Source organism: Ursus arctos, unplaced genomic scaffold (assembly GCF_023065955.2).
Source record: "Ursus arctos isolate Adak ecotype North America unplaced genomic scaffold, UrsArc2.0 scaffold_3, whole genome shotgun sequence".
NCBI classification, from domain to species: Eukaryota; Metazoa; Chordata; class Mammalia; order Carnivora; family Ursidae; genus Ursus; species Ursus arctos.
The window spans coordinates 15,439,124-15,466,778 of record NW_026622985.1 but is presented as its reverse complement, the minus strand read 5'-3'; the positions used below and the strand labels follow the sequence as shown (position 1 = coordinate 15,466,778).

The window sequence follows — 27,655 nt, the reverse complement described above, 5'->3', positions numbered from 1 at the left end:
CCGTGCTCATGCGTGGCACATCATGACCTTTGACTTCCCTGATGCAATGAGCAGGCTAGCCGAAGTGACTTCGCCGAAGGGACCTCATTGTTTTCTTCAAAGTTCTGATCAGTGAGACGCTCTTGGAAAATTTTACATGAAGAAATATGTCAATTGAAATTAACGAAATTAATGATACTGAGGGTTTTTTTTAATCAGCTGGAGTTAAAAATGCAGAGAAGGAACTCATTACATGTTTGTACCCATGAACTTTTACACACATTTCCCTGTCAAATGGAAGAATTTCATTTTGATCTAGTGACTTAGAAGATTTTCACGAGGGTAAAATAAAAATCCATCGGACACAAACATTTACTAAAGCACTGAACCACAAGCACTGAGTTGTGTTTTGGGAAGATAAAGACCAAAAAAAAAAAAAAAAAAGGTCTATGAACCTCAGAAAGATCACAATATTTGTCCTTAGAAATGCAAGTGGGATTGATTGAGCGTAGACTTACTTCTGATTTGTGTAGTTGAATAGAAATAATTGAACACATATCTTTGATGAAACAGCTTCTAAAATAAAACCTTCTGTGAATATAAAAAGAGGTAGAAAATGTAAAATCATTTTTGAAAAGCAGAAGATACGAGACCCATGTTGTATCTGATAGCATATTCTGGTGTTTTTAGTCAGATAATCTGCACCTCACGTGATCTGAAGGTGAGTGGATCACAGGGATGGAAGCATGAGGTCAAACTAAGTCATGGATTGTTCTGGAAGCCTGCTTACTACTCCACTGAGCAGTTGTTAAGAATTAGAAATAATTTTGATTCTGTGAGTCCTCCAGCTACTGGTTTGTAAATGATAGAGCCCCCAATCTTAGTTTTACAACATCCCAAGGTTTTAAAAATTCTTTTGGAAATTTTATGAGATTTCCAAATATCAACCATATTTTAGTTTTTACGTAATAGACCCTTCATGGGAAGGGGAATCACAAAATTGTAAGAATGGATATCTCCACTCCCAAAAGGTTGGAGGTTGGTAGACTAAAGCATTCTCTAACACCATGATGATGAAAATTACAAGGGTTTTGGGGTTTGTTTTTTAATTCTGGTGGGAAAGATATATATTTGGTAGATCTTTAAAGGGGGGTTTTGCTACTTTCAGTTACTAGAACTGAGTAGCTTGTGTTGTGATTTCCTGATGTGACCAGCAGAGGCCTCCACGTGTCTCCTGCAGTAAAGCCATTCCCAGAGGTCAGTTCTGGGAAGGAACGCGAAACTGTTGTGTTACCAGGTCAAGGACAGCACAGATCAGGACATGGGAGCACAACAATGTTTCTGAGATTCCATTCAGTGTTTCCAGTGAACGTGCCCATACCAACAGTACTTGCTCGGTGCCAGGGCTAAGAGGGAACGATGTAGAAACTTGCCTCTGAGGTGCACCTAACCTTAACAGCTGTCCTTGTATCTGAGCTGAGGCCTTCCTGCAACTCCTGTCAAGGGCACAGAGCTTCTGAGGGCAGCATCAGCTCCGAGGTGTGCACAGATGAGACATGTGCAAAGAAGCTAGGCTTGTGACTTGCCGACAGGAAGTAGTGGAAGGGACAGTGTGCCCGTTCTGAGGCTAGACCCTAAAAGCCCTAAGACGCTGTGTGTGTGTTTCTGTTGTTAGGAGAATAAGGCAGGGCTAGACTGCTAGAGGGACAGGAGAAACGCAAGGCTAGGAGCTGCCCTGCTAGCAGCCAGCAGACCCCCGGAATTGTGAACCCACAGCCGAGCTGCCCAGCAGAGGCACGAGCAGGCTCGCCCTAAAACGTCCCAATCTAGCCGCTACAGCAACTGCCCTGTGACCTGTGGATGGATGATTAACAATAAATAGCCATTGTTTTCAAGCCGCTAAGTTTTGAGGTTGTTTCTTACATAATAGTAGCAAAATAATATACCCTAATTATCATCATAGTGACCATAAGGTGATTACTAATACTTATTTCAAGAAGAACACTATTAAGAGAATATTTCAATAATATGAGATTCATATGGCTTATTTTTTTTAAACAATTATCAAATTTTCTTGATGCTTGATGGAATTAGTATAAGACAGTGATTGTCGCTGTGGTATCAATACCTCTCTACTGACCCACTAGGTTTTTGTAAGAAACGTACATCAAGATAGAAAGTGCAGGAGTACCTGGGTGGCTCAGTCTATTAAGAGTCTGCCTTCGCCTGGGGGTCCTGGGATCTGGATGGAGCCCCTAGGCTGGCCTCCTTGCTCAGCAGGGAGTCTGCTTCTCCCTCTGCCCTTCCCCCTGTGCCTGCCCCTCCTGCCTCTGCCCCTAATCCCTCTGCCCTCCTCTCCCCCAGGGCTCATGCTCTCTCCTGCTGGTGTGCTCTGTCTCTCAAATAAATAAATAAATAAACAAACAAACAAATAAATGAATAAAATCTTAAAAAAAAAAAGGCAGAAAGCGCGAACTCACAGTCCCTCTGCAATGCATTCCAGTGAAAGGACGTTCCCTCTTAATTCCTCCTTGTGACTGGCGTTACCTTCTGGAGTTAAAAAGGTTGGTGGCCTCTCTCTACTTGATTTCGCTGCAAACAATAAAATCATATGGATTACAAGGTATGAATATGTATTTCTAGAAACACAGCTGACTGCCTAAAAATCTAATCCCTTTTCAAAACCACTAAACACTATGAAATTCGTTAAACTGCACGTCCACACTCTCTGCCTTACAAACATTGCTCACTCAGAGGTGAACAGAAATGATGTTGGTTATGTAAGTGCTAATACGAAGGACTATTTCACTCTCGTGCATTCCTTTAATATGGATTAGGTTTTTATGAATTTGTGGTGTGTTGGCAAATTTTCAAAATGTCAGCATGGAGAGGAAATTCACGTTATCAAACTACCCATCCCTTAAAATTAGTGCTGTGGTCAAAGTGAAAATTAACTATATTGTGGAAGATGTTAGATTTTTCTAAAAGCTGTGACTATGGAAGGAATAGGTTGGTTTAGGGACAACCTCATAGTCAATTCCATTGATTAATTGTGGACATAAATCTGTGGTGGATGTCTAAGTATCAGGACCCTCAAACTACAAGGTTTACGGGAAAAAAAACAAAACTAGAAAGTTATTGACAAAGGTCTGGCAAATTGCCTGCCATACATCAAGAATACTGAATGTTAAATCAATGGAACTAGATTCCTCAATGAAAAAATAAAGAGACCTCAAGTCAGAGATCTCAGGGAGGCCCACATGGGGCACCTTCCGTTTTATGGAAACCTTGTTTAAACGTGGCCTCATCTTCTAATGGCCTCTCAGAAAAACGTGAAGTAGGAATTTTACCATCTTAAGGTTCTATAGCCCTTTACAATTTTCAACGCTTAAATGAATTCTCTGTTTGATGCTCACCAAAAGTGAGTGAAAAGGTAATATATGAATTATTCTCATTTCTCAGAAGAAAAAAACTGAATACCAGGGAAGGTATTACTTGAGAGAAATGAGAATTGTCCTAAGACTTTAGAAATTGTGGAGGAAACCTTACACCTCTCTGAAATCACTGTGGGAATGGTTTGAGACCCATCGTGTTCAGGATGTGTTAAAATTAAATAGTAAGGCAGAAGTTGTGGTATGCCTACTCTGGTCATTGATAGTACCTTAATGTTTTTCACTTTCTATCTCAAGGGCAAAAAACTAATACAGCAGAAATTCTACCATTAAGAGCACCCCCATATCCAGAAACCACAATTTTCACTGATAGACTCTTATTTGAGAGTCATATTTCCCTTAAGGAAATCAAATTCTTTTCTTTTTAAAAGAATAAAGTGAAATGCTCTATTTTTAGAAAGGTTATTTCCACTGAAGATAGTGTTGTTAAATTTTAAACAAAACTAAGAGAAATACTATTGCTAATTATATGATACTGATAATGTCATGTGAGAACGGATGGGAAATGGGATGATTTACTATCAAAATCCACTTGATGTTAGTTGCTAAAGGTTCACTAAGACTGACGAGTTAGTATTCTAGCAGGTTAATGCACCCTTATTTGGTTAATGAGAAAAGTTTGTGAACAAGACAAAAAAAATGAAAAATATAATTCTAAACATACACGAAAGATTTTTTTTTCCAAATCACGGGAAATGGTGCTTTACATGAAAACAGCGATAATAGTTTTCATTATTATACATACAACGTGCAAAATGTTTTAGTGACATGACGTAAGCTTATAGCTAAATTTCGTAGAAAACACACATTTGTTCTAGCGGTATTAAACACGGAACTAGGACTCTCATGAAGAAATCAGGTCTAGTAGCTATGGAGGTGAAGTTAGTGAGCTGAACTCTACGATGAAGGAAAGAAGCATCAGTTGCAGTCACCACAACTCACCACTATAAAACTCAGTGTCATTCAAATTAGCGGCTATGGTGTCATTCAATTCATCCACTGAAATAAACAGAATATTATGAAGAATGCAAAAAGCAGGGGAGAAGGTACTACACAAAAGTCTCGGGCAACAAAAGTAAACGTATACAGCTACGCTGACCAAGTGCCATCCCTACCGAGTAAACACAGCCTTCTGCGTTGTACATGACTGACTAACCCCTTCACTCAGCCACCCCCTGCCGGTAATACAGGGTCACAAAACTGAAGCTGCAGGGCTGCCCACTAAAGGCGCGTTGGGGCATAAAGCACACGCAAATGCTCCGGGGACCGAGGAGACTCCGAAAGTTACCGTGGAAATAGCAACGGTGATATCAGCAAAGAGGGTAAAATACAATATTTAGGTTATGCGTGCTAATTATCCGCCAGCACGTCAGTAACCGGTCACAGGTCGTTTCCTGATCAGTGAACCTGTGTACTTCCAGGTCAGTAGTGTTTACTAGTTAATATATTTTAGGCACACTTGTAGACATCGTTGAAAGAGGGAGTCAGGAGGCTGAGCTCTTACCTGAAATAACCTTCACGGAAATGGGTTGCTTCTGCTGTATGGTTTGCGTGTGATTAAATCTGGCATAGCAGATATAGTCTTCACGGGTATCCTCTGGGAGAACATTGGAGAAGTAAAGGTCTCCGTTCAGACCTTGAGAAACCCTCTCACTTTGTGGAAGTCTCTGGAAGGCTGGAGAAAGGCAGAGGGACATCCAGATGATCCCACCGCCAAGTGGCCACTTTCCCAATGACCAAGATAAATGTATCTACTAATAGTTTTGTGAACTTCACCGGAATTTTTCCCCCCTTTAAAGCTCTTCGAGTAAAAGCAAGTAACAGCAGAAACAACAGTCAGACACGTGAAAACTGTGCCTGCCAGACCCTAATTTCTCTGGCTGGGGGTAGAGCTGAGATGAGAATCGTAGAGGCAAGTGTTTTATTAAGTGGAAACCAAAAAGTCTTTGAAATTCAATATTCCAGCTAAATTTTCTCTTTACAAAAGAGTTTGCGGGACTTTTCCTAATCTTTAAGATAGTCCCATACTGTTTTTTTTTTTATAATGATTTTTTATTATATTATGTTAGTCACCATACAGTACATCCCCGGTTAAGATAGTCCCATACTGTTAAACACACATACACACGTATCTTAGAAGATGCGTTAAAAAAGCTTGTAAGGATGTCAGGTTGGCTTGGCTCCCCATGCTCAGACAGACACCAAATACCGTGAGGGTACCTAACTTTGAGCCAGACTCCACTCGAGGCGCCTGGCATCCCAGGCTCCCACCCTGCCTGAGCCTGTGGCCTCACTAAGGAATCGGGGGGAGCACACGGGGCAGGGGCTCACAACAGCGAGTGAGGATGATGGAATTCTGCAGACGAGCCCCTCAGAGGCCCCCCAACCTAGCCTACCCCCCATGACTTTTCTTTCCTTCTAACCTATGACGTATTTTTACTTGTTCCGTGTGAGCTTTACTGCCCGTCTTCCTGCCCTGGAATTTAGGTGCCAGGAGGACAGAGACGATCTGCTGTAGCCTTGAGCCCTCGCAGGGCCCTTGCCAGGTGCTCCGTGATGGAATGAAATGCAAATGAGCACTCTGACTTTCCAGGTTCGGGCTGCACGGCTTACTTCCCCTCGGGAGCAAGTAAGGCACTGTCCAGCTTCGGGCACTGAAGGAAGACTTTCTAAGTGGATGGAGGACTTGGGAGGCGGGGCCGCCGATCTATGCATGATCTATGGTCTATGCACTTGGCGGGCTAACGTGCATGTTCTGAAGCTTCCGACTCAATTCTCGAGCCCTAACTGAGCAGTCTGTGCCTCTGAAGTGACAGAACCAGGAAACCGGCACATCCCAGCAGCCGTGGGGCTAGGCATTCTGTTTTCTGGAGGATTCTCCAGTCTGAGCCAAGCAGTGTGCTCCTCCTGCAAAAGGCGCCCTATCTGACATTACACGAAACGCAAAACTATGGTCGAAAGCCGGCAGCTCCGTGGGGCAGGGAAATGTGGAGCCAGAATCTGAAAGAATTCAGGTTAGCCACGTTAGCCAAGTTCTTGGTCAAGATGGGGGTTTGGCTGGTGGTTGTGAATTCACGATTATAAGCCATGAATGCTTAGGGAAAGGGTTGTTTTAAGAATAACTCAGGAGGAAGGGGCGCCTGGGTGGCACAGTGGTTAAGCGTCTGCCTTCGGCTCAGGGCGTGATCCCGGCGTTCTGGGATCGAGCCCCACATCAGGCTCCTCCGCTATGAGCCTGCTTCTTCCTCTCCCACTCCCCCTGCTTGTGTTCCCTCTCTCGCTGGCTGTCTCTATCTCTGTCAAATAAATAAAATCTTAAAAAAAAAAAAAAGAATAACTCAGGAGGGGTGCCCGGGTAGCTCAGTCAGTTACGCATCTGGCTCTTAATTTCAGCCCAGGTCTTGATCTCGGGGTTGTGAGATCAAGCCCCACATTGGGCTCCATGCTGGGTGTGGAACCTGCTTGGGATTCTCTCTCCCTCTCCCTCTCCCTCTGCTCCTCCTCAACCCTGCTCCTGCTTGCTCTATCTCCCTCTCTCAAAAAAATAAATAACTCAGGAAAATAATGTATGCTTATTTAATGAATACAAAGAGTTAAAGATAAGTATTCATTTATTCTCTTTTGATTCTTGTGCTGTATTTTATTACTGATGGGTGTTGGTAGGTCAAATTAAAGGGGATGGGACTTGAAGAGGGTAGTAGCACTTTGCCCCCTGAGTTCCTTTGCCTCACACTTAGAAGTGTACATACAAAAAAATGCACGCAGATAGGAAGAACTTCCTAATGTCATCCTACAAGAAGAATGCTATACAAATCTGAATTTTTTTCATATTCCAGATGTAATTTCATTTGAAAGGTCCATATGCTTTGCCAACAGCCTCAAATGTAGGTAAAGGACACAGCCCAGCAGTGCAACATGGAAAACAAAGTTACATATTCAGATGATTCTGAAACTTTACATGTATTCGTCTATTTATTAAGTGAAAAGGTCATCATTTCTGAATAAGAACCAAGGACCCAACACTGGGCCTCGTTTCGGCAGTGACATTTGGATACACCTCTCATTTATATCCGATTCATTATGTATCCTTTCAAAATCTGTTCAGAAGCTGTTATGCGGTAACAGGAAAATACGTTTGCTCATTGATTCATTTATACATTTATTTTTCATTTCTTTGTGATACTTTCTCTGAGTATTTTCATATAAGAGTCACAAGTGGAAATTAAATATTCCAGCTAAATTTTCTCTCTAGAAATGTAAACTGTCTGTGAATTCACAGGAAATCATGTCACTGAAAATAGACTATATTCCCTACAAATATTTTGCATTCATTCCCACCAGTCCACCTAAACGACTCTTGTCAAGGTCAATAGGAACCCCGTGTCACCAAATTGAATAGTTGTTTTTCAGTCAGATCAGAAGTTATCTGATCTTTTGAAACAGTTCATTGTTCTGTCCTCTGGACATTTTGCTTCACCTTATCCCAAGGACACGGTCCTGACTCTGTTCTCTTCCTCCCTCAGTGACTGCTCCTTCGCACCGGCTTTGCTGGTTTCTCCCTAAGTTCCATTGGGGGGCTGCTTGTTTCCGCACCCCAGGCTTTGCTCTCCCCCCCATACTCCTTTCCCCCTAGTTCTCTCACCCAGCCCCTGGCTCTAAGAGCATGTCTGCTCTACCATTCCTGCATTGCTGACCAGAGCCCTGCATTGGGGTAAACAGATATGAAATGGCCTAACGGAGGACTTCACCTCTATGCCTCGGTTTCTTCATCTAAAAAGTGGAAAGATGACAAGATGCTCCATATCACTAATCATCAGAGAAATGCAAATGAAAACCACAGGTTTAATTACCTACCACCTGTCAGAATGGCCATTATAAAAAAAAAAAATACGAGCGTTGGCGAGAATGTGGAGAAAAGGAACCCTCGTGTACTGTTGGTGGGAATGCAAACTGGTGTGGCCACTCTGGAAAACAGTATGGCAGTTCCTCAAAAAGTTAAAAATAGAGCCCCCCTACAATTCAGCAATTCCACCGTCTGTGTACTTATCCAAAGAAAATGAACATACCAATTTGAAGAGACACATGCACTCCTATGTTTACTGCAGCATTATTCACAATACCCAAGATACGGAAAAAAACCCATATGCTCATAGATGAACGGCTAAAGAAGACATGGTATATACAATGGAATACCACTCAACATTAAAAAGAATGAAATCCTGCCATTTGTGACTGTATGGATGGACCTAGAGAGTATTACACTAAGTGAAATAAGTCAGACAGAGAAAGACAAATACCATATAATTTCGCTGATACGTGGAATCTAAAACAAGCAACCAAACAAAACAAGAGAGACTCAAGGATACAGGAAATAAATCACTGGTTACCAGAACTGAGGAGGGGTTGGGGGATGGGTGAAATAGGTGAAGGAGATTAAGAAGTACAAACTTCCAATAACAAAATGACTTAGTCATGGGACATACTGTACAGCGCAGGGAATAAATCCCATTGTAATAACTCGGTAGAGTGACAGATGGTAACTAGACTTGCGGGGATCATTTCACAATGTAGAGAAGTATGAAATCACTGTGATGCACGCCTGCAACTAACAGAACATTGCCGATTATGTCTCGATAAAAAACATAATAATCAGACATGCCCCATAGAACTGTTGTAAAAAATTGATGAGATAACCCATGTAAAGTTCTCAGCAGAGGGACTGGCACTTAACAAATGCCCAATTATTATTAGTTGTTGTTGGTGATTAAAAAAAAAAAAAAGCAAACCTGAATGACAAAATGTAACACATCCCAAATAGCTTGATTCCCTGCCGCCCCTGCCTGCTGGCTTCTGCTGTTTCAGGAAACGGTGATTCCATGCTGCCAGCTGCTCCGTGTTCAACTCTGGAGTTATCTTTGGTTGCTCCCGCTCACACCCCCAGCCCATCCCAATAAATCCTGGAGGCTCTACATCCAAAATAGATCCAGAAGCTGACTCTTTGTTCCCACCTGACGGCCACGACCCGAGTCCACATCACCATCAGCTCCTGCCCGGATTTCAGCACAGGCTGCCTTGCGGGTGTCCCTGCCCCACCTTAGTCCCCTCTGCAATCCACACAGGAACTGAAGGAGGGCTATCGCTAGCTGGTTAGGTTCGGGTACAGTCACTCCTTCCCTGTCTTCCCGTTTCATTCAGAGCAAAAGCCGAAGCCCGCTGTACTGAGCCCTGGACTTCGTTGACCTAGTCTGTCTCCCTCCCACTGGGCTCCCCAGTCTGCCCACACTGCCCACTGGGGCTTTTCTAGACACCCGGAAGCTCCTGCCTTGGGGGCTGTGTACTGCCCTTCCACCTGGACATTTACAGGCCTGCCTTGCTCTCTCATTTCTTATGTCTCTGCTCAAAACGCTGCTTATTTTTCTTTCTTTCCTTTTTTTTTTTAAGATTTAATTTATTTATTTGAGAGAGAGGGAGAAAGAGCGTGAGTGTGCATGTGTGCATGCACGAACAGGGGAAGGGCAGAGGCAGAGGGAGAAGCAGTCTCCCCACTGAGCCTGGAGCCCGATCTCGGGCTCGATCCCAGGACCCCGAGATCATGACCTGAACCGAAGGCGGACGCTTCACCAACTGAGCCACCCAAGCGTCCCTGCTTATTTTTCTTCATAGAACTTATTGCCAACTGACACCTACTTTATAAATGCACTGAGTTCTGCTTCCATCTTCACCCCCAACTATTCCTACTGCATAGAATATGAGCTCGGTGGAAGCAGGAAATTTGGTTTCTTTAGAGCAGTGCCTGGTATACAGTAGGTGCTCAAGAAAATCACGCTGCTTATTTCATGACACGTTATTTATTTCAACGAGCATTTCTTTTCTTTGAGCATCTCTAAAACGTCTTATAAATATTTTATGAATCACAAGAGCTAACAATTCGTTGTGACCGCAAGCAAGCATAAGAATCTTGAAGACAGAAAGTTTATATTTTTAAAACTTACAATTATCCATCCAGAATATTATAGGTGGTGGTAATCCAAGCGGGGGTCTGCAGGGAAGGATCAGAGACTGGCCATTTCGAAGTGTTATTGGTTCAAGTTTTTCTTTGGTCCACAACGGTGACCCTATGATATGAAATAATAACTTCTAAGTCATTTCTGCATTGAAAAACAAAAAAACACTAGAAAGGAAGACAAAATAAACTTTTGGGGAGAATAGCAACTCAGAATTCGGGTACATTAAGATAACAAGAAAATAATTTTTAAATCCAATGTTAAAAGTAAAAAAATGATTTTCATTCACTGCCAGTAATAGTATAAATGCTGACTCAGCAATTCCCTCTAAAAATCTGTATTATTAAATAAATCACTAAGAAGATACGTTATAATTTCACTACAAGTGTGTTCTTCACAAAAGAATGGAAGGCACTAAAGGTCAAAGGTTTGTTCAAACAAATAATTGTGCACAGACACTTTTGAGTGTCGTACACTATTACACATTAAGGAAGCATACTTATGGAGAAGACTGATATGAGAATATAGATGATACGTAGACAAGTCAGAAAAGGTTATAAACTCGTATTTCAGAATGAGCTCAGTTGGAACACATATGCACATATCCGCCTAGAAAACGTGGAAAGAGCGGCAGTTACTTGCTTGAGTGGAAAGATTCAGGAGTACATTTTTCAATTTCTTTTTTGTTATTTGTAATTTTTTCCCACTAATGAACACGAGTTTTCAAAATGACCACGACTGCAAATGGTTACTGTTCTTTACATACCTGCTCGTTAAATACAAGCTGTTGAGAGGACATGGGTAGTGACTACTGCAAAAAGAGCCACAATTATCTCAAGGTAGTGGGGCCCCCCCCTCTATTTCCAGTGAAACTTTGAGACAAAAATGTTAATTACCCATTATCCATTTCATACTGAATTTATTTTGGTCGGGCTGTCGGAAGTTTGCTCATACATACGATACGTGAGAAATTAATGATTTGATCAATTTGGGGAAGACACGCTTTTCATACTCCTGGTGTTTTATTCTGGACTTGCATAAAAGACATACTGGGTTGGCAAAGCACTGGGCTGAGGAACTCAGGGTACAGTGGAAAGGAGCAAGAATTTTCAGGGAAAACAAAGTGAGAGTACTATAATCAACGGCATCGCTTTCTTATAATAGTATCTAGATGAGGTTACAGATGCTGGGTCTCAGAGCCATCCTTAAAAATAGGGTCCTGTTTGGCGGACAAGTCCCACTTACTGGAAGGACGGACAACAATGTTATTAGAAATTGCTGCTCCGCGCTCATTCCTGGCCGTACACTGATAGACCCCTTCGTAGGTCTCCGCTTTCCCTTCACTCATGATGTTGATCGTGAGGGTTCCTGAGCCGGGCTTCATGGTGACGAGAGGGTCCTTATCTATGTCAAAATGCGTCCCATTTCGGGTCCAGGAGAAGCTGGCCAACACATCAAGGATTAAGTTTGTTAACAGTCCAGAAAAACAGGGTTACTTCCTCTTTCACAAACTCCTAGCCGTTTTGTAGGTTTCTAGAGATAATGATTACATTTTAATACTCAGCGAAAGAGCAATAGGTTCCATACCTAAAATGTTTCATTGAATCAGGGCTTAGAAAAAAAGGGCTGGCCATACATTTTAAGGTACGTGTCTTCTTTTAGAACTCGTCGAAATCTGTCTCAAGGAAATCAGGCACACAAATTGCCTGTCATTTTTCAAAGAAAATACAGAAAGTAGGTCTCCGAGGTACGTTCTCTTAGAGCTTTATTAGCATTTTTATTGTAAACGCCATTGTTCAAGGAGTTCATAACCTGTCTATAAAATTTTGCTCTGGGCTGAAATGTGACAAGAAAGGCCTTCCCAGGTGCTAGTACGTTTGTGCGTTTGTAAGGGATCAGACCAGTTTCAAGTTACCAAAATGCAAAGTGTAAGATGGGGGGAAGGGGTGAGAACGAGTTCAGTGGTGTTTTAAATGTTGGCTATTAAAAGTGGTAATTCTCTATAAAACACATTTGGAGAGTTTTCAATTCTAGAAGAGATGATTTTGTAAATTCCTCAGGAAGTATTTCAAATTGAAGCGCGATTCTTCTTTTTCCGTTTTATTTAGACTGCCTTGTACAGGAGTCTTGGCGCTCGTGTAATTAAATACTTTCTAACTAGTCATAAATCAACAGTGGCCACGCTCCTACAGAGGCGTGAATCTCTAGACCTCACTGTGCTTTGCAGGCCCACTGGGATTTCCCTTCCCACTGCTTACCCTTACGGCAGTGGTTGTCCCAACATCTCAGGGCAGGACGTGGTGGTAAGTGGGAGCTCCCGAGGGAAAGGAGGTAGAGGCCAGAGATGATGGCTGGTAACGGGCATGACGGTCCCCGTTCCCATAACAAAAAAACCACCTGGCCCAAAATAGTAATCCTGCCTTATAGAGAGTGTCAGGAAGTGTCAAGTCAGTGTGAATCTCAAGGCGGACTCCGTGAAATGACATCACCTTCGGGCTTGCGTGACATAATGATATGGCAGAAGCTACTGTTTTGTAGCAAACCTCTGATGGGCGTTTTTTATATACTTCAGTGTTTACTACCAGCTGATTTTCTTCTCAGGTGCCAGTCTGTGATAGCTGGGTAAGGCTGGCAATGGACAGATTTGGAAATGAAAGATCTAGAAAAGTTTGTTCACTTCTTTATTATTTAAAAATCCACATTACATTTTAATAATAATAACCCAGCTCTCCAAAACTTCCCATATGTTACTACACAAGGGACAGAGCATCTGCTGATCAGCTGCGGGACCTTGGCTATGCGAAGGAGCATTCCAGGAATCAGTTTCCCGTCTAGAACATCTATAGGTTGGACCACCTCTAAAATGCTCTGCAGCACTCATGCCAAGATCCATATGGAGAATCCTGAGTACTGAACCCTGCCACGTCTGAAGATCCCCTCAGGACTAATGTATAGACCTCTACAGAGCAAGGACAGATCTGTGAAGCCATCAAATTCAACCTTTCTAATTTACAGAAGAAGAAACTGAGGCCCTGAGAAAATAGGTTTGCCCATGTGGTAAGGGCAGTAGAGCCCTTCGAAGGCTTTCCTCCACATCTCCCTATAATCCTGGCACATTCTGCAGAAGGGTGTGAGTACAGAAACACAATTATCTGGGTGTCAGGAAGAACAATCTGACTTCAAGTCATCAGAAAGACAAAACAAATGAACCTACAGTGATACTTCAGAGATACGCAGGACCTGAAATTAACTTCAGTCTTAACACCCATGTTCGTTTTCAGTTCTGTAACAGAGCGGAAAGCACACCCACCTTGGAGCCGGTTTCCCTTTGGCCTCACACTGGATTACGATATTCTCTCGAGGGTCAATAATGTAATCTTTTGGAGACTGTTGAGTAATGGTTGGGGGCTGTACCACTTAGTTGTAGAAAGAAGAACAATATAAAGAAATCATTTAAGATCATAATAAAAATCATTTTTTCTATGTCAAAATCTCTTGCCCTAGACTATGCTCCAGATATTTTTAGCCATTTCTATAGTGGCAGCACATACGTCACTAGATTTTTAACTAAAAGTCTCCTAAAGCTTTGAAGTCAAGCCACAACTTCCTTTTGGTAACTTTTTAGGGATTCACAGAGCCCACTCCCCCCCCCCCACAAGTTTGGGAAAATAATTACCAATACAAGCTTAATATTAAGACCGTTTCTCTCTGATGTAACAATGAGAAATTCTTGTGACTTTTTTGGTTCCAATGATGGTTTTCAACAAAATTTAAGTTATGAAGCAAATGGGCATTTCTTAGGAAAGAGTAACTGACTTATAGTCCATTAGCGTGCTAATGTAAATTAAGATATGTTGCGAACAAATCAATTTGGGAAGTTAGCGTTACAGGAGACAACATTTCCGTTTTGCTCTTCCAAGTGCAATCCCATCCTTTATTTTCAAATCCTGCAGGGAAATCCTTCTGACCCAGAACAATTTAATCTGAAGGAAGTTCACATCTGGACTTCCAGGGCTCAAGCCACTCGGAGATCACCATGTCCTTCTTGTGAAACCAGAATCACAGGACGTTAGAACAGGAACTAGAGAAACCATCTATTTCAACTTCGGTTGCTACTCAGGGCAGTTAAGTGGTTTGATGAGAAAGGCACAGAGCAGAGAAGACAACCAAACTCTTCCAGTAGAAGCCACTGCCTTGTACAACTCCAGGGAGAGCCGTTCATACAGACCAGGGTTCTCAACCTCGGGTCCCTTCGGGGGACATTTGGCCATTTCTAGAGGCAATGTTGGTTGTTGCCACTGGGGCGGGAGGTGGTAGCGGCATCTGGTCCAAAGACTTATCTAGATCATTTAAGCTTTTCATATTCTGGCTCTTCCCTCTCCGCCCACGTTCTGTGCTTCATGAAGCCTCCTTCACCTGCCAACCAAGCATTTCCCAAAGCTCACTAATTGCCCTCTGCTCTTGTCTTTCTTTATGGTGGTTAATTGTTGCCAGGGCTAAATTTATCGTTTCCATGTCTGATGTCTTATAAAGCAGCCAACATGGTTCTCTTCGTTTGTTTGGTCTCCAGTCATGTTGCTGTCCACGACAATGTATACTAAAATGTTGGCTCTGACCATCCAAATAACACCTAAAGCCCAAATCAAAAGCAGAGCTCGTTCCTGTCATCATTTATTACGCACCTAGTAACTGCTGGATACTCAGGAGTACCATTTTCCCCTCTCTGTAGCAAGAGCCAGCCCCGTCTCACGCTCCCACTCAGCCGGCTGCTCTTCCTAGCCTCCGCCACGCTACGAAGCACCCTCACTCTTGAAGCCCTGTCGGTTTGCAGTGCTGGGTAGCACCCTGGTCTGGGGGGTCGAGAACCCATCTGATTATTTCTTACCAGCTGTGAGACTTCCAGCAAATTTCTTACCTTCTGCAAGCCCCACTTTCCTTAGAGGGAAAATGGGGTTTAAAAGTGGTATCTACCTCCTGGGGTCACTGGGAGGAATAATCAAAGAATCTGCGTAAAATTCTGAGTACACGCTACTCCCTTAATGGTTCAGTGTGAACTCTGTGCAAATTATGGTCATAATCACTTTTATTTGGACCAGCTTCATCTTTGAGTGAGCCTTTAAGCTCTGGGAGTAAACAGGTTGGGATGGTGGAAAGAAGTCTGGAATTTCACCCCCGAACGGTGGACACCCAGGTGGTGGGTGGGGGGACTGTGGGGAGTGCCTTGGTCAATTCCTTGTATTTTTCTGCAAGTGACAGAGGCGCGAGTCTTGTGGTTTCAAACCCAGAACTTCGGCAGGGTTGGTTAGATGCCTGTCCTCTCTCAGGAGTTTACTTTCTCTAAGTACCTCTTTGAACAGTACTTAGGTCACCTGGCAACTAACAAATGCTTTGAAAGAATAGGGGAAAAGATGATTTTACATGATTTTCCTGGTTAATCCAATCTCACAGGACTTTTTTCAAATGCCCGAAAACTATTTTTTAGGTAGACACTAGGAGCTGTCCAACTGCCAGAGACAGCACTCAGAAACGATGAAAGTGGGGGCTGCTGAATCGTCTTTTTGCACGCTTCAAAACGATATTCGAATTCACCGGGGCCATTATACGGCTGCAGCTCTTAGCCTACACGGTCCTGAAGGAGTGTGGCGAGGCAGAGCGCTGCTGATGTGGGTGAAGCATCTGCCCGCGCTCACCTTCTGAAAGATACCGAGAGACACGCCTTGATGCCAGCAAGCATTTAATGGCGTTTAGACCCCGACAGCCGTTTTCTTTAAATTTTGTGAATTTCCTCATTGAGTTACATCAGATGCAAATATTAAAGCTTGGAAGTTAGTCGAGCAGCATACTGGTAAAAGAAAGAGTAATACCTGTGTCTTCTGAACTCATGCAGGGCACATATTAAACTTGCTTCTTGGCATTTAAATGCAATGTTTAGCCATAGGAAATGCACATGCTCAAAAAGACGTTAGTCACAACTCCTAAAGCTGTGCGTTCAATTCACAGTATTAATTCAAAAACAAAGACATGGTCAAGTGTTCACACTGCCTAGTAATTACAGAAAGACACTTACAGTCTTCAAGAAGTTTTGCTTTTTCCCCATCAATATCAGCAGGTGAGTGGGCAAACAGGATTAAAGAAAACCAGATGTTAGTAATAACGTTAGAACCCTGGAGATAAAAGGGGCATTTGTCTATTTGGTTTGACCTGGAAAACCAGTACAGTGAACGCGGAAGTCGTGAGGTTGTAAAAGAAACACACTCCCATTAATGGTTTTGTTTACTCCTGCGGCAGCTAACCCGCGTAAGCATATGGAAGAACAAAAGGAATGCTTTCGGCAAAAAAGGGCTCTTCTAGGACTAGGAATGGCTAATTCCATTCCGTACATGTGCTGGACAAGTAATTATGTTCAATTTGAAAAATAGCTGAAATCTACAATTAATCTGAGCTGTCACATACTGTGTCGTGTCTGATCCTATTATCCCAGACATCACTAGGCCCATGGTAATAATACCTAACAACGGGACATCACTACAGTGCCGAAGCTCCATCCGAGCCAAATGCAGCACTGGTTTTAGGTTTTTACATTTCTATGGTTAATCTGCAAGTCAGTGATTGAACTTTTCAGCTGTTAGGTATGTCTGCTCCAGAATTCCTCCTCATCCGGGCGTTACTAGTACCCGCGCCAAGGAGCGGCTCAGATGGACGGGTGTGGAAGGAATAGGGGTGGGGAAGAAATTACATTAGCATGCAATTCAAATGATTCTGCAGTGTTGCCTGTCATTACTACTTGTAAAGGTTAATGCAGGAGCGCCTGGGTTGTCCGTGACTTTCTTTTCATCGTGGTTATGCCTCTTCTCCATTAGCAGCGATAATTGAGTTAGCTGTAGGTGACTGTTTCCCCGATTGTTAGATTGAGCAGTCAGATTAAGGGAGAATATATTTAACACAAGAGAGAACAAAAGCCCATTTCTCTCAAGGGCTTTTGTCTCTCTTCTCTATGTCGGCTGGGGCAAATGCTCACTTGAGCATTCCAACTCCAAAGGGCTTAACCAATCATACATTCTTTTTTTAAATTGAAATTAAGGTCAACGAATATTTTTGGAAAGGAAGTAAAATGTTGCGTTTTACTGTCCTTTAGACCACAGATGCACAGCAAAGGATGTCACCCAAGTGTGGGACAAACCACATCTCTTCTTAATGTCTTCCCACTGGGACTTGCAACCTTCTTTGGCAAAAAATGACATCCCAACAATTGAATAGCCCCAGGAAAGTGCTATCTTCCTTGCACCTTGGAAAGCATGCCAAACAGATGTTCGATTCAGGAAACTAATGGATTCAAGGAGGTCAGGCAGATCAAGAATAAAGGATGAGCTGAACAGTCATCGTCCAAATCTGAAATTCTGCTTTCCACTGCGAGAGACCTGATGAGTGGGAACCCAGCGTTATCTTTCTTTTTCACAACCAGGCCACCCAGAGCGGGCAGGGTGCAGCATATGCTTTCCTGTTAGGAAAAGGGGTGGGCTCTGATACGGTAGCTGTTGCTGGCTCCATTTTAAATTGCGTTTTTGCCCATGACTTGTCTTCTCCACAAAATTTACATTTTGGTCTTTGATCACATTTTTTTAAACCAAAGATCTTTCTCCAGGCCTTAGGTAAGATCCAGACTCATACGTAAAGTGAATTTTGCCCTGTCGGAATCGAGAGAAATGAACTATTGGTAGTCTGGGGATATGGAAGGGTGTGGGCCTGGCTGAGAAACCATCCACCAATCTTTCCAGAGCATTCTGAGCACGTGAGGAGGAGTGGGGAGGGGACAAGTAGGGAAGTCTCCATGACCGTTTCAAAGTGATTCATACAGTTTTCTTGCAGGCTGCCTCTATCAAGAGTCACCCCGTTGGGAGGGTCAGGGCAGCCCACAATTCGCTCCTTCTCCGCTGCCACCCCCCCACGCCCGCCCCATGGTATTCAAAAGGCACCTGAGGAGGAAGAAAGATAATGATAGGGAGGGGACAATAGTCTGACTGGTTCAATGGCCATTTCTCTGGTAAGACTCTTTATAAACACCAGGTGCTGTAGGTAAAAGCCAAATTAATTTTGATTAGCTTTTCAGTATCACACAGACACCTTCTCCATTCACACAGCTCACAGTGATGGGAAATGCTGGGCAGGCTTTGACTCCCGGGCGTAACGCTTTAAAACGTGAATACTTACGATCAAGAGGTACGTCCAGGGCACTAATCATCTGGCACAGGAAGAGAATCAGGGGCACTCTGCCTGCAGATAAGCGCTTCTTTTTCGGCATTATTTTAAGCTGCATTAGCTGAACTCCTGCTGAGACCCACAAACTGAATTTCCTTTTCTTCTTTCACAAAAGATTTGCGTGCAACGTTTAAATAATTTTCATGCAGGGAACTGAAAAAGGATAGAATAAGAATTATAGTGTATTAAAAAGAAGGAAATGAGAGGAAGTCTGCTGCCCGGAAAATCAGTTCTCTATTATACATGAACTCTAAAACGGAGCTAACTTTTTAAATATTTAACTCGCAAGACTGGAATAATCATTTATTCATAAATCAGCTAAAATCAGGGCAGAAATATTTGTAGTGATGTCAAGCAAATCTGTCCACGCTGCCACCCTTACGGTTTTCCCATTTTAACTACCCGCATTTATATCAGAGGCTACCATGTCATTCCTAATAGAAAAAAACTTGGCATATAAATGGATTAGCGAGGGTGAGTTTAGAGGGAAGGCCTAATGGCTTCTCCATTCTAGAAACTATCTTTGGGAAAGTCCAGGGCACTGCGGCAAATTTGCTTCAAACCCCAAACACTGATTTACCAGCTGAACCACCAGCAATTAAGGCCTTTCCTGTCTCTCACTTAGACCAGACCAGCAGGTGTGCTGGGGTTCCCAGTTCCAGGCTTTTCTCACCAGTCACGCTCCGAAACAGTGGGATCTACCAAATAAAGTTATCCTTAAACAGATAATAGAAAAACCTCAGTGATCTGGCCTCAATTTATCCTACCAACCTTATCCCTTCCTGTTTGCATAGAGCTATTTTTCGGTTTGCTGGTCTGTTTCTGTTTCTCTCTCTTGGGTGAGTCCTTCAAAACGCCCTGAATTCTCTCCCACTTTCCTGCCTTTGTCTACTCGGTTCCTTTCACCTGGAATGCCCTCTCTACCATATTTCCTTATCAAAGCCCAATTGATTTCTTTATCGATCAGTTAAAATGGAAACATTAGCTGATCAACCAAACTAGAAGTCCTTTCACCCTCCCCCCTAAGAATTCCTGAAATTCTTGGTTTTAATCATGCTGTATAGTATATAGACAGATACAGAGATAAACAGGTTTTTTGGGGGGCGGGGGATATGCATGCTCTCTTCCCTACTCCTTCAGGCAAAGGTGATGCCTCTCCCACTTATGTATCCCTCTCCCGTAACACTAACACTGTGTGCCTGGGACATGAAAGTGTCCGTCCTACACAGGAGAGCATGAGCACAAGCCACCATGTAGAACTCTGTACCACGGCCAACTCCTCCCTGGAAGGAAGCGTTTAACCATGTCTTCTCATTTATGAAGACAGGTGGGGGTGGCCAATGGCTCTCTCGAGAGGCTAGAGGGATGTTATTACTATAGACCAGGGCAGCTCCCACAGCTTAATTACTGAATGATTTGTGTGATTTTTATTTTTTGTGCAATTGTGTATTTTGATAATATCCATCTTTTCCACTAAACTGAAAGTCTCCTAAGGGTGGGGACTGTGTCTTTACTGGTCCCTATTGTGTCCCCAGAGGCCATCGCAGTGCCTGGCACATTGTAGGGAGTACATAAATAATTATAGGGGAAAAAAAAAAGAAAGGGGGAAAGGGAAAAGAAATAAGAGATTTAAGATTGTTGAAGACGAGGCTGTATTCAGACAGGCAGTCTACCTAAAGCTGTGTTTATATTTATACTACTGGATTTAAAAACCCAACCCTGGGGCGCCTGGGTGGCTCAGTCGTTAAGCGTCTGCCTTCGGCTCAGGTCATGATCTCAGGGTCCTGGGATCCAGTCCCGCATCAGACTCCCTGCTCAGCGGGGAGCCTGCTTCTCCCTCTCCCACTCCCCCTGCTGGTGTTCCCTCTCTCACTGTGTCTCTGTCTGTCCAATAAATAAATAAAATCTTAAAATAAATAAATAAAAATAAAAAAAATAAAAACCCAACCCTTGTCTACATGGTCAAATCAGTTATCATATCATGTCTGTGTGTGGAAGAGAGCCTACATGTATAAAAAGAACATGAAACAATGCTGATAATGTATTTTGCTAGCAATTGAGTTCTGATTTGAACCTGATGACAATTGCAGCTGGGACACTTCTTGGTAAACAAATCCAAAAAAAGGACCTGCTGGGCTAAACATAGACATTATATGTACATAAATCCTGTTTTCTGAATGAAACATCCGTATTCTGTGGTTTCATTTAAGATCCAAGAAATCTGTCTTTCCATATTACAATATATAAACAATCATGTCCATTAATTTCGGGAGGCTGATACAGAAGCTCATCTAATTATTTCTCTCTCTTTTTTAAGATTTTATTTATTTATTTGTGAGAGAGAGAATGCACAAGCAGGGGGAGCAGCAGGCAGAGGGAGCAGCAGGCTCCCATTGAGCAAGGAGCCCTGATGTGGGGCTCGATCCCAGGACCCTCGGACCTGAGCCGAAGGCAGACGCTTAACCGACTCAGCCACCCAGGCATCCCTCATCTAACTATTTCTAACCAAAATATACACCAGGCAGTCTTTCTATGTGTGCAAAGCATATCTCTTATCATTTAATCCGATTTATTTAGGTCTCTCGTGATTTTTCTGTTGAAACACAAATTCTGGATTTACACATGAGCTTCAGGGAAAATACAAATAAATGGCACTGAAACGAGCTGACGTTACCTACGAGACAGATGGAGAGAGAACTCCAGAATCAAACACTGAGTAAACAGATGGCTCACCTGCCTGATTTCTGTGTCAGGCTAATCGAGTGTATCCCATGTACGTGCCTGGCGCTCCAAAGGGGTGCAGGAGCACTAAAACACCTTCTAAAAGATGTCCTGATAAATTGCAATGCCCATAAGAGCTTAAGAAGCTACGCACAGTTTCTAAGTTCTTAATGTATTATTTACTTTGCCTGCAAGCCTTAACCACTCGTCCTCCCCGACGGAGAACACTGTTAGACACTTCTATGTAAAAGGAAGTATCTCTCAACCTGCTTTACCCTTTCAGACTCTACAGGGAACAAGATATTGCCATTAAATCACAGTGTTGCATAAAGAAAAAAATTCAGATTTCAAGAAAATTGAGAAAGTACTTACTTAAGGAGACTTGAGTCAACCCTCCCAATGAGAGGAGGTCATGAACTAGATGTAGTCTTTCTTCGGAAGTCGTAAGCTAACTGCACCGATCGCCACAAAAGTGTCTCCAGTGTGGGTTCTGTTCGGGGACGACAGAGCAGCTGCCCTGCCCAGCCTCTGACTCCTACGCATGGAAAATCACCCACTCCTCCTACGTATGCCATCAGAGGTGAAAAACTCAGTGCCTAAGGACGACATCAGGTCCCTAGCACTCAAAGTGAAAATCAAATATAGCTACAGAAAATTGAGCTCTCTCCATGAGAGTGATGTGCTCTGCATGTCTCACAAAGAAAAACCACCACTTCCACGCTCTCAGTATTGATGTCAACGCCCTGCCCGGCTAGGAGCCCATCTGTCTGCTAGTTTGCCTTGCAAAATGCTGGTCCTTGTCTCTTACCTAAGAATCACAAGTTAAAACTAAACTGTTGATGCAATTACAGTGAATGAAACCCCCATTCGAAATAGCAGCATCATGTTTACTCAGGGCCAAAGGGTATGCTCGTGCCATGCAGCTTGAAATTTACAAAAAATATTTGCACGGACATTTTATTTTTTTTTAATTTTTTTATTTTTAAAGATTTTATCTATTTATTTGAGAGAGAGAGAGGATGAATGGGAGGGGCAGAGGGAGAGAGAGAATCTCAAGCAGACTCTACCCTGAGTGGGGAGCCTTATGCAGGGCTCAATCCCCCTGGGATCATGACCTGAGCCGAAACCAAGGGTCAGACACCTAACTGACTGTGCCACCCGGGCACCCCTCCACCGATATTTTAAAGCATGCTCAAATGAGACAAAAGGTAAGTCCAAGTTCAGAATATAATTCACCCTGATACTTAAAACCGCATATACTGTTAAAATGACCCCAGAGAATTGATAAACAGAACGGCCTTTTAATATTTCCCTTCATTTAACTCCACTCATAGCAACTCTTCGCATATTATCTACAGAACCTCTGAAACAGGAGGGAAAGGAACATCTCCCTTCTTCGGTAAAGTTTCCATCATTAGAAAAGAAATACAAGTTAAGGTTCCCTTACTTCTTTTTGCCTAAAATTCATATTAATCACAGAGCAAATGTTCCCCTGCATCATTTACCATATATTTAAAAGGAAACACATGAAGTTTTGACAAAGGATTCATATTAAGCCCAAGAAATATAGCTGTCCTGTTGCTCACTTAAAAAGTCTTGTCATTTGAAAGAAAATAAAATCTTTGTTTTTCTCTCAAGTGAAAGATGAAATTCTCCTTTTAATTAAGAAAATATATCAGCTCTTTTCCAGAACCGGAAGGCCATGCACCACTCACCATTTCATTCTGGTCTGTTTGTGCTTTTCGGCTTCCCAGCATGGGTGGTTCAATGCTGATTGTAACACGATCTATTCTCCAAGCCAATAAACAAATATGCTTATGTGACTGGATGCCCCTGGGCACACTCATTATTGCTTTGGTGACCCATCAGTGTCTGGCCTCACTAACTGGGTGTGACATTATCTTGACCATGAAAGGCGTTTTTTCAGCTGTCAACTTGGGGACAGTTCCTTTTTATATTTTGTAAAATATTTGCCATTAGAATGAGCACATTAATGTCCATTCTAGCTCATGCTTGCACTTTTCAACCACAGATTTCGAGTCTGAGACTATGCAAGGAAGGTCAAATGAAAAATGGACAATGATTTTGCATAATTGCAAAGTCACACTTAAATCTACACAACTACATTACCATGAAAACACCTCAGGAAAAACAGTCTGGGATTATGTGCCAGAGAGAGATTGTAATGGTCTCTTCAAATAACAAGCTAAACTTTATGAAACACCAAGGAACATGTTTCTAATTTGCCGCTAGCCCAAAAGGAGGTCCCATAGTAGAGTTTCAATGAGGAATCTGGTAGCTAGAACTGAGAATAGTACGTAAGGAAAGGTGGACGATTAGCAGATGTTTTTATCCAAATAATAGAGAATAGAACACATCTTAATAACAGTTCAAATCTTCATTCCTCAGAGCACTTCAACTGGTTATCTTATTTGATATTCATAAAAACCTCAGAATATAGGAAAGCAGGTACTGTGCCCATTTCATAGATGAGAAGGAGGAAAGAATCCAATCACAATGGATATTACTCACTGAGCACCTTCTGTCTACCAGGAATGACATGGGGTTTGCTCCCCGCATTCACTCATCTCATCTTGCCAATAACCCCAAAAGGTAAATTCCATTACACTTCCCAATTTACTGCTACGGAAGCTGAGACACAGAATGGTCAGGTCACCTGCTTACAGGCACACACCAGTGTGTGAAGTGCCAGACCCAGAGTTCTAGTTCTGGAAAGTTCTGGAGCTTCCAGACATCTCACACTGCCACACCCTGAGGAGCCCTTAGCATTTCCCTCCCTCTCATAGCTTCTTATGTGGCGCTTAGCTAATAAGCAAATAGAATTAACCAAGTTTATCACTGATGTTGGAAAAAAAAAAAGCACTAATAGTCTCAGAACATCCTCAGATGATCTTCACAGTGTTGCTCATAGCATGACCTCAGGGGCCTCTTCACGTGGCATGCCACATGAATAGTATCAGCAGGAATCGTGCCACATGCCAGCCCTGGCCTTTTAAAGGAGCCGCTAGTTAGGACAATGCAGACAAGACACGCTTTAGAAAGTTAATTTTAAAAGTAGCCACTATATGCCCACGGCACAACATTCGTAAGGTACAAAAGATCATAAATTCAACGTAAGCAACCCTAGCAACCCCATTTCTCCCTGAGAGGGTTATTACTACCAAGTTCTGCGAATCCTTCTAGAGATAGTCCCTGCATAAGAAATACAGACACATAGAAAACAACATCTTAAGGATCTCTTGAATTTAGAAAAGCCTTTTATAAGCCTTTATTTATAAGTCACTGAAGTTAGAGCATCAAAAATACCAACGCCTTTCAACAAGATCTAGCTTTCAGCATCACATGGAATTATCTGGATACTGGCTTTTTCACACCTCCTTTGTTTAGCACAGCCAATGACCAGGAAAGAAGGAGTAGACAATGATGTCATTGAAAGATCTAAGACAAAGGATAAAGCATGCTTAATGCGAAGTCCACGCGGGTGAGACTACCAACGACCCTGACCACGGAGGCACCTGTTTCACACTTGTGTTGCCAGTTATGGGACGACAGCCGGCAGCTCAGCTCCAGGGGTGACAGAGCTAACTGTGGAAGGAGGGACGGGTGCGGGAAGACAGAAAGGGAACCGCGCTTCTCACAGAAGCCTCTCTCCGCCCACCTCCAAACCTAATCACAGGTAACTGTGAACGAAGGCATATCACTATTCCTCTCTGAATGCTTGCTCCAATCAGCATGTCCTTCTGGGGTGACCCCACCGCCCTGACCGAGGCCAGAAGAGTCAGGGGTGGGTGTGTGGCCAAAGCAGCATGTTTGAGCCTGTTGAGATGACAAGGCTGTTTTAAGGGGCCAAAGAGTGACCAACCCAGTGCTAACGATTCCTTTGTCCGGGAGAGGGTAAATATGAGGCAGAGATGGAAAGTGAGTCAATAGCTTGGAGCAGGAACAAAGCCCACAGAGAAGCATGGCGGCATGAGAAACCATGAGTAAGCAGCGGTGAGGGATCAATAGCAGAAGGAAGCCAGTGGGTAGCCAGAGGAGCCACAGAGACACGAACAGACGGTTGCTGAGTGACTGCAGCATCACGGAACACCCAACAGGTAAGAACGAGTACCTACTCCTCTGTACCGTGATAACCAGGCCTCTAAAACTCTTGGTATCCCAGGCAATGTTCCAATTCTCTATGAGGTTGACCAGGACAGCGGTTGTGGTTGAAACGTCTTTCATCTTGTGAACTAAAACAAGCCTTCATTAGTGTGTCAGGTAGACTGTTCCGTGGGTGGCCCATGGGGAGTGCTCCTCACAGCATCCATACCGTGTCATCCCCTCTGACAATGACTCTGGGTTTGGCCACGTGAGGTACTTTGGCCAATGGGATTCCAGCAAGAATTATGCGAGCAGAGGTATGGCGAGCATTTGCACGCTGGTAAGTTCTCTCCGGGAAGCTTGAGCTACTACTGGAACGATGGGGAAGCTAGTGGAAAGGGACCGTAGGGAGATGAAAAACCATCTTGGACTTTCTGGGCCCAACCGAACTCCCAGATAAAAGCCACTGGGCAAGTGACTTGTTAAACCACATGTGCAGAACGACCATCTGAGAACAGAGAACCAGATGTTGACCATCTGAGGGGTAACAAACCGTCAGAATTATGAAAACCAAGAAACTGTTGTTTCGAGCCACAGAATTTGGGGGCGATTTGTTACATAGCCATAGATATCTGGAACTGGAATAGGATAAACTGAGACAGGCTGTGTCTCGTAACCAGAAAGACCTTCAAGGCACATTAAGGGAACCGATGATTCCATTACACACGTCCCCTATGAGATTATGGCTGGAACCACAGGAATTCTAAATGAATAGTCTGGTGGTGTAGGTTTTCCCTCTAAAATGATCTATCTTCTTCTTTTTTCCTGGCTACGCTTACTTGTATGCATATTGGTACAGCCGAAAGGCCCAGCCTGAAGTTACATTTCTCATGCCGCACTTACACTGAGGTTGGTTACTGCTGATGTCAAACAAATTTCTTTACGCTGAAGTAATTGTGGATTATGCCTAATTTAGAGTCTTAGACAATATATTGATTTCTAATGCGAGAGGGAGCTCAGTGTTGTTAGTCTACCCCCCCCCCCCAACCCCACGAATCAGACTGGAATTCTGAGCTGTCGTGGCTTCGACTCGGATCCACTAGCAAACAGGCAATGCAAAGAAAGCGGGGAGGAGAAAGAGGGAAGCCAAGCCTTAGAGGCAGGTCTACTTCTCCATCGCAAGGTTCTCCTTCCAGTTGGTTGTTTTTAGATTAGGAAACAGAAAGTTCCAATTTCTACAAATTGAAAGTAGGGAACTGCTCTACAGGTGAAGCCTGTGAGGCCCTCAGTTTGTTTCTCAGAGTCCATAGTCTCTCATGTTTCATTCCCCCTTCTGATTACCCCCCCCTTTCTTTATCCCTTTCTTCCCCTTCCGATCATCCTAGTTCTTATGCTCAGAGGGGAGGCGGGTGGGGGAATGGGATAGACCGGTGATGGGTAGTAAGGAGGGCACGTATTGCATGGTGCACTGGGTGTTATACGCAACTAGTGAATCATCGAGCCTTACATTGGAAACCGGGGATGTACTGTATGGTGACTAACATAATATAATAAAAAATCATTAAAAAAAATAAATAAATAAAAATAAATAAATAAAGGTGAAGCCTGAGAAAAGGAAATTGAATTCTGAATACGGGTCTCGGTAGTAATCTATTTGGCAACATTTGCCAAGCTGCTGAAACACACTCCAGCTCTATTTATCTTCCTGTAAACTGAGATTTTTTACAGGCATCACTGAAAAGATGTAAGGACCAGAAACAGTTTATTAAAACCTTCAGCATTAAAGGCCTTATGGGATATTAGTATTCTGAATGGGCTATGCCTTATCCGTTTGTCAAGTAAACAACACATGGCAAGATGGCAGCCATTGAAGAGTAGATAATAGCATTTTGGATGCCTGGCAGGCTAGTCACTTGAAAAAAAAAAAAGTCACATTTCAAAGACCAGAAGCCAGAATTTACAAACCGATATTCTTGCTAAATGGTAAGAACCATTCGGAATGGAGATGCAAGGCATGGTTCAAAATTTCAGTGTATGCTCCTCTCCTCACGGGCCTGGAGGCGGGTTTGGGGAGAAGTGGGGGAGAGAGAATTAGCTTATGACTACAGGGAGAAAGCAACCCCGAGGTCTCAGTGCTTA

General features: G+C 43.1%; 1 protein-coding gene across 5 annotated transcripts in view; it reads right to left on the bottom strand.

The window, feature by feature from the left end:
* NRCAM (neuronal cell adhesion molecule) overlaps positions 1-27,655 on the bottom strand; it is a 276,950-nt gene that overhangs the window by 59,703 nt on the left and 189,592 nt on the right. For 4 of the 5 annotated variants that reach the window (XM_057304367.1, XM_026503219.4, XM_026503237.4 and 1 more), the window contains 7 exons: positions 18,644-18,844; positions 13,746-13,851; positions 11,681-11,877; positions 10,424-10,546; positions 4,936-5,106; positions 4,374-4,430; positions 2,460-2,571 (listed from right to left, as the gene is read on the bottom strand). In XM_057304367.1, the coding sequence (XP_057160350.1) occupies positions 2,460-2,571; positions 4,374-4,430; positions 4,936-5,106; positions 10,424-10,546; positions 11,681-11,877; positions 13,746-13,851; positions 18,644-18,749 (872 nt within the window). In that variant the 5' untranslated portion in view covers positions 18,750-18,844. The remainder of the gene's footprint in view (positions 1-2,459; positions 2,572-4,373; positions 4,431-4,935; positions 5,107-10,423; positions 10,547-11,680; positions 11,878-13,745; positions 13,852-18,643; positions 18,845-27,655) is intronic. The other variant, XM_057304369.1, reaches the window with a different exon arrangement.